Raw genomic sequence first — 7,926 nt, 5'->3', positions numbered from 1 at the left:
CTACACACACATGTCCATGGCACCTGCTCACTGACTGAGATCCAGAGATGAGGATATGACTTCTTCAGAATGTTAGTTTGCAGTTTCATTTGTTTGTTTTTCTCCTTGAGAAGTGCCTTGCGCTAACTCTAGGGCAGTCACTCCTTTGTCTTTTAAATCTGTTTTGCCGGTCTCTGGTTGCGGTCACATGCGCGAGATAATGCGGGGGGGGGGAGCAAGGCTATTTGCTCCGTAGGTATTTGACCCGCATTTGCACAATCACACAGTCCCTGGGTGTTGCGGGGGCAGCCCACCACTGCATGACCAGACGCAAGTGCAGAAAAGGGCAACTCGAATGATAAAAGGGTTGGAACACTTTCCCTATGAGGAAAGGTTAAAGCGCTTAGGGCTCTTTAGCTTGGAGAAACGACGACTGAGGGGTGACATGATCAAGGTTTATAAGATTATGCATGGGAAAGAGCAGGTAGAGAAAGAGGTACTTTTCTCCCTTTCTCACAATACAAGAACTCGTGGGCACTCAATGAAACTGCAGAGCGGTCGGGTTAGAACGGATAGAAGGAAGTACTTCTTCACCCAAAGAGTGATTAACACATGGAATTCACTGCCACAGGAGGTGGTGGGTGCTACAAGCATGGACGGCTTCAAAAGGGAATTGGATAAGCATATGGAGCAGAGGTCCATCGGTGGCTGTTAGGGGCTCTGGGGCAAGTGATGCTCTGTCTTCTTGGTGCTTGGGGGGGGGTCAACAGTGGGAGGGCTTCTAATGTCCTGGCCCCACTGCTGGACCTCCTGATGGCACTGGTATTTCTGGCCACTGTGTGACACAGAGTGTTGGACTGGATGGGCCTTTGGCCTGATCCAACATTGGCGTCTCTTATGTTCTTATGTTCTTAACCGCGGGTTAGTTGGGGGGTTTTTTGCTGCATTTTCCCCGCCACTGCATGATCAGACGCAACCGCGAGTGAGTTGGGGGGTTTTTTTGCTGCGTTTTTCCGGTGCGCTTCAATGAGGGATCGATGATTCGCCTCTCCACACTGAGTGCTCCCTATGCATTGTGCGATGATGCGCATACCGAAACGGGGGAAAAAACAACAGCCTGGAGCCCGATCAGACCATCCCGATGCCATGAGAGCACGCTGGCGCGACCACACAGGGGAAAGTCTGTTCCTGGCCTGCAGCGAACCCATTTGCTACTGGATTTTCCCCGGTGTCTTTTTACTCAGCTTCTGTAGCGGAGCAAAATTAGGTTGCCACGGGAGCAGGACGCTTGGCATTCGCACTTATGGCACGGCTAATTCTGCGTGTGACCGTGACCTCTGTCTTGCAAGACCTTTACATTGCAGGAAAGGGCTCCTCTTTGGTGATCATTACCATTGCTTCATAGAATATTTCTGTTCACTGGAGTCCCAGCGCCTTTTGAAGCATACTCACAACACAGTTGAAGTAGGCTATGATGCGCTTCAGGCAAATCTGATCAAAACAATGCATCACAGTTATTTATATAGATCTGTCAATACTCATGGTGCTTTACAGAATTCTAGAAGACATGTCCTTGCCCTGAGGAGCTTATTGCTGGAAACTTGAAATAAGGGAGCGGAGGGCCCTGACCTTAATAACCTAGCCAAGCCCAATCTCCGAAGCTAAGCAGGGCTGACTCTGACAAGTACTTGGAAAGGAGACCTCCAAGGAATACAAGGGCTGGTACACAGAGGTAGGCAATAGAAAGCCACCTCTCTGAAATGTCTAAGCCTTACTAGGGGTCACGAGAAGTCAACCATGACTTTCAGGCGCGCGCACACACACACAGAGACAAACATACACACACAAAAAACCAGTCACTTAAAAAAGAAATAAGGGAGGGGAGGGAGGTTCGAATTGGGAATGGATAGTGGGGAGTATGCGTTAATTTGAGTGACATATACTTAGGCTAATTCTCAGTTGTCAAGGGGGAAAGTATTGTCAAGTTGCAGCCAATTTATGGCAACCCCACTGGTTTTTCAAGGGAAGAGACGTTCAGACATGGTATGCCATTGCCTGGCTCTGTGTTGCAACCCTGGATTTGCTTGATGGTCTCCCATCCAAATCATGACTGATCTTCTTATCTTCTAAGATTTGATGAGATCTCACTAGCCTGGCCTACTAGGGTTTTCTCAGTGGCACATGGGAAATTGATCACTTCATGAAAAAGGAAATGTTTCCAGAAAGTGAGAAAGTGATATCACACAGGTATTCCTAAAGGGAGTTGTAAGCATAAGGGATGGCAAGGGAGAATGGTGGAGTCTTTTTTTTTAATTTAATTTTTGTAAAAAAAAGATAACATCAAATATATTAAAACTATAAATGAAGCATATAAGGCCATGAGATTAAGATGAATAAACCCTGATCGACCATCAAAACAAAAAGCTCTGTTTATATTCATATCAAGTCCATGTAATTCTCATCATTCGGTAAAATGTCATTTTCTGTCAAATAATAACAGGAGACCACAATTCAGTGTATGCTAGTTTCTGTTGATCTGAACTATTCAGTTGTGTATTATTCATAAGTTTACCTAAAATATAAAAGTCCCACAACTTTCGGAGCCCTTGATCCATCATTGGCATTTTCTGATCTTTCCATTTTGAGGCTATGTTCTAGCTGCCGAGTTGTGGTCAATTGGTCGCGTTTCAGTTTCTCAGATGGCATTTTCCAATAATCTAATAGCAAAACCTCTGACAGAAGCAGAAGATCCTTCCCTGTTATATTCTTGATGTGTAAGAGGATACCTCTCCAGAAGTCTTGTACCTGTTCACAAGTTTATATTCTTGATGTGTAAGAGGATACCTCTCCAGAAGTCTTGTACCTGTTCACAAGTCTACCAACAGTGGAGAAAATCTGCTACACAACCACATCCCTTTGAACACCTGGGAGAATTCTTTTTATTGATGCAATGCATTCTTGTAGGGCAGGTATGTCCAACTTCGAACAGGTAGTGATCTATTTTTTCCAGCCAAAAGTGCTGGTGATCTACCACCATGCAAATAAAGTTTCAAATTAGTTTCAAATTAGATTTTAACCCACTAAAGTTGGGTTCCACCGCCCCCCTCCCCCATTTATAATGCACCTTCTGTCATTTACTGGTAAACAAAATAAGCAAAAACAAAACAGAGACGAAGATCCAGAAAGAACTGCAAACATTTTTTATTTTATTTTGTACCAGGAGACCAAGTGGGGCTGGTGATCTACCTCTGACCCCTCCGCGATCTACTGGTAGATCGCGATCTACCTGTTGGACATACCTGTTGTAGGGGGTAAATACCATCTTGTCAGTAACTTAATATATTGTTATTTAAGAGAATATATATTTTATTTGAAACATACTGCTTCCCATATACCTGGAGTCTGACTTATTTTCAGTTTTTCCAGAACTGTATTTCTGCACAGGAAATGGAGATTGCTCTTCTCATGAATGCTTGTCTTTTACAGCAGCCTATGGTGACAGTTCTTCAGCCTGCCTCTCTATGCTGCAGTCCCATGACAACTGGTCCACTCTAGGAGTTCCGTCCCCAACCAGTATGCTGCCCATGAGTCACAGCTCTGGCCCACCAACTAGTTCCAGGTATACTTTACTCTGTAGACAATAAAGCTCCCAGATATTTGTAATCAAAAGTGGGCTGTTGAAAGGAATTTGTTGTCAAAAGGCAGAACCTCTTGGAAACTGTAGTTTAATACAAGCTTTGTTTATTTCCGGGTTTGCACAGATGTTTGTAGTGGCTGGTGTTCTTTTTTTCCAAGGGCTGGATTGCTCATAGGTAATATAATAGCAAGATCAGGGCAGGGTAGGTGAAAATTAACTTTGCACATCCCTTGGCATCTTGTTTTATGCAAGGACGACCTCTTCTGCCCCCCCCCCCTCCATGCAAGTGAACAGGCAGTTTCACCACCCTTCACTTGTAGTGAAGGAAATGTTGTGGCAATTCGGAAAATTGGGGAGGGAAGGAATTGCCTCCACACCTCAGACCATATTGACTCAAGGCTATGAAGCAAAGGAGGGAGGAGTTGAGTCTCTTTTTGGGTAGTGCCCAGTTAGTCTAAACCTCTGAAGTTTTGTTACCCCTGCCTGCTGTCTGTTGGATTGGGCTGGTTTTATATAGTGGAAATACAGCACTGTATTAGGACTCTGAAATGCCGCTGTACAGCACTGTATTAGGACTCTGAAATGCCACTGGCTACTAGTAATTAGAGCTGGGACACTGGACATAGGGACGCTGTTCGCCCCAGCTTGAATGCATTTGGGGAGTTGTGTTTTTCCTGCTTGCCCATAGCATTGTGGTACTTCTGTGTACCTCCTGGGGTTTCCTTGTCTTTCTGTGATCTGGAAAGACCACTGCAAAGCCAGAGTGGTGCCGGTGTGGATGGGAAAAGTCCAGATCTTCCTGGCCATGCACACATTGGCACCATTTCCCCTGCTTCAGTACCCTGTGGGAGGGGTTCATTTAAAAAAAATGTCAAACATTGACATTGTTATAAAGCCATCTGTCTCTGAGGGTCTCCAAATTCCCAGCTTTCATTTTTTTTTAAAATACATTCTTCCACACATATGCCTTTCCTGTTATACCTCTACAACAAAGGGGTTCTTATAACATCGTTCATCTTTAGGAAGCAGTTGAAGACAGTTTTATTTAGAACTGCATTTAGATTGGTTTAGCTTTGATTATTGGCACTCCTAATCAGAGTTTTTAAGCTGTGACTTTTATGAATTTTAGAAGTTGTTTTTATTGTGTTTTTAATAATGTTTCATGTATATTGTAAGCCACCTTGAGTTCTTCAGGCAAGAAAGGCAGCTAATAAATGTTTTAAATAAATCAGTAAAATATATCGTTTTCTTTAAAAAAACAGCAACAATTCCCCTGCCCGTAATGTGAAGGGGTGTGTGAATTGTCAACTCTGGGAACTGGGGCAGGGAAAGCACAGAGAAACATGCCACGAGGAAGCCCTTTTGCCACTGCACTGTATTGCTAGCCGCAGCAGTAACAACAGTATATCTACACAAGCCCATCCCTGTGTGGAAATTACCAAGATTTCAGGGCATGGGAGCAGCCAGGTTCAGACCTTTGATATTCTGTGGTTATTCCAGGCAGGCTTCTATAGTTGTTATAAGCAGGCTCTTGAAGGAATTTTGTGTGTGTGAGAGAGAGAGAGAGAGAGAGAGATTGTGTCATTATGTAGGAAGAGTGCACCATACAAGGTGTATAATTGGGTTCATTTTAAAAAAATGTCAAACATTGACATTGTTATAAAGCCATCTGTCTCTGAGGGTCTCCAAATTCCCAGCTTTCATTTTTTTTTAAAATACATTCTTCCACACATATGCCTTTCCTGTTATACCTCTACAACAAAGGGGTTCTTATAACATCGTTCATCTTTAGGAAGCAGTTGAAGACAGTTTTATTTAGAACTGCATTTAGATTGGTTTAGCTTTGATTATTGGCACTCCTAATCAGAGTTTTTAAGCTGTGACTTTTATGAATTTTAGAAGTTGTTTTTATTGTGTTTTTAATAATGTTTCATGTATATTGTAAGCCACCTTGAGTTCTTCAGGCAAGAAAGGCAGATAATAAATGTTTTAAATAAATCAGTAAAATATATCAATTGTTTTCTTTAAAAAACAGCAACAGTTCCCCTGCCCGTAATGTGAAGGGGTGTGTGAATTGTCAACTGTGGGAACTGGCACAGGGAAAGCACAGAGAAACATGCCACGAGGAAGCCCTTTTGCCACTGCACTGTATTGCTAGCCGCAGCAGTAACAACAGTATATCTACACAAGCCCATCCCTGTGTGGAAATTACCAAGATTTCAGGGCATGGGAGCAGCCAGGTTCAGACCTTTGATATTCTGTGGTTATTCCAGGCAGGCTTCTATAGTTGTTATAAGCAGGCTCTTGAAGGAATTTTGTGTGTGTGTGTGTGTGTGTGAGAGAGAGAGTTTGTGTCATTATGTAGGAAGAGTGCACCTTAATAATATGTATTTATAATTTTGATGTTGTCCATATCAATGATGCTTTACCGAGTAAGATAAAATCCTGCCAAAGATTTCATATAATAATTTAAGCCAAGTGTTTTGTAGTCTGAACTGTTGATCAGAGCAATGCAGTGCACATATGGCTAGAGAGGGGCTCGTGTCTGTACTCCAGCCTTTCTTTTTGTGTTGAATGGTACTGGGTCCCAAAGGCATGTCTGAATTCTAAAACTTGTTTTTCTTTCTTTTACAGCCAGTATCCCAACTTGTGGTCTGTGAGCAACAGCACCATCTCACCTGTATCACAGTCAGGTGGGATGTCTAACGGGATAGGAGCCCAGTTTTTGCGAGGTTCTACAACCCACTACCCCACCCTTCCTCATTCAGTCACCACCACTTCCTCCGGCTCTCCCTTGTATGACAGTGGGACACCTACAGACATTGCTGACAGCCAGTATGACACTTCTGTGCATGCTAGACTTGCATCCACGTGGACTCCAGTCACAACTCCTTCAATGTAGACCAAAGACTTTCTCACTGCTCTAAACTGGGAATTCAAAAAGTTTTCTAGGGGATAGTGAAATGGGGAGAGATGTGAAGTAGATCATGGCAAAAGAACTGTAGAACTGCACTGATTTCTTTACACTCCTTCACTATTAGAGTGCATTATTGGTGGCACAGACACCTTATGAAATGGCTAGGTGACTTGTTTGGTATGCTGGAAGTGTTTGCCATCTGACTTACCTTTGTAGCAGGACAACTAGAAACATTGCCAACCTTTTCATTAGGAGATCACTTTCCCTTTCTCTTTTTATGTCAGTTGGTCTCAGTTTGCAAACAACTAGAAATGCATCAGCTGTTAGGCCCAATGCACCAAATGGGAGATCTTGGATTCTGTTTTCTGCCTCTGGGGAGTTGTGTGCACAGTTCATTACTGTGGGTTGTATGTATTTCACTAAACAACATTGCAGGATGGTTCTATACAACGGCAAGCACCCCTGTGGCAGTTTTCTCTATATCTTCCTTGCCTCATCTTCCTGCAGCTATCGCCCCTCCCCCCTGCCAACAGAGGACTTTTTTTTGGACTTACAGGCAATTGACATATTGCTAATATTATAACAGTCTATTTACTAGCTTTTCTGAATTCCCAGATTTGATTTTTTTTAAAGTAAGCCCTCTAGCCCCTTTCATTGCAGATATAGAAGGCTCCACAATGAATAGCTTCCCAACCAAAAAGGCTGTAGGATTGTGTGTGTGTCTTAAGTGCCATCAAGTGACCCTATCAATGAATGACCTCCAGAATGTCCTATTGTTAACAGCCTTGCTCAGGTCTTGCAAACTGAGGGTTGTTGTTCCTTGACTGAGACCGTCCATCTCATGTTGGGTCTTCCTCTTTTCCTGCTATCTTCAACTTTTCCTAGCATTATTGACTCCTGGAGTGACTCCTGTCTTCTCATGATGTGACGAAAGTACAATAGCCTCAGTTTAGAGATTTTAGCTTCTAGGGAGGTTTAGGTTTGATCCAATCTAAAACCCACTTATTTGTCTTTTAGGCTGTCCACGGTATCTATAGAATTCTCCTCCAACATCACACTTCAAATTAATCAACTTTCTTACACTTCAAAGAAACAAAATAACCCCCCTGAGGATTCAGAGGAATTGGCAGATAGATTGCTATAATGTTATAATTTTATAGTGATCTATGAAATGCTGGTTTTTCAAAAAAGACCTTTGGTGGCAAGGTCAAATGGCAACTGGGGGCAGGGCTGATGTGAGGAAAATGGTGCCAATGTAGGCAGGACTGCAATAATGCACATCTTCCCATCCAGATACAAACATGTTTGAATGTTTCCAAAAGAATGTACCAAACCAAGTTTAGGAAAGATTGCAGCAAAGTTTGGGGGGGGGGACGGGGTGAGAGAGAGTCAG

At 43.1% G+C, this 7,926-nt stretch overlaps 1 protein-coding gene across 1 annotated transcript in view; it reads left to right on the top strand.

Annotated features, from left to right (window-relative positions):
* Positions 1-6,518, top strand: part of T (T brachyury transcription factor) — a 20,946-nt gene extending 14,428 nt beyond the window's left edge. The window contains exons 7-8 of the mRNA XM_015428010.1: positions 3,466-3,598; positions 6,251-6,518. Of these exons, the coding sequence (XP_015283496.1) occupies positions 3,466-3,598; positions 6,251-6,518 (401 nt within the window). The remainder of the gene's footprint in view (positions 1-3,465; positions 3,599-6,250) is intronic.
* The last annotated feature ends 1,408 nt before the right edge of the window (positions 6,519-7,926 follow it).

This window comes from Gekko japonicus, unplaced genomic scaffold (assembly GCF_001447785.1).
Source record: "Gekko japonicus isolate JY-2015 unplaced genomic scaffold, Gekko_japonicus_V1.1 scaffold1020, whole genome shotgun sequence".
NCBI classification, from domain to species: domain Eukaryota; kingdom Metazoa; phylum Chordata; class Lepidosauria; order Squamata; family Gekkonidae; genus Gekko; species Gekko japonicus.
Note: the sequence above shows the minus strand (reverse complement) of the source record. Positions and strands in the feature narration are given on the sequence as shown.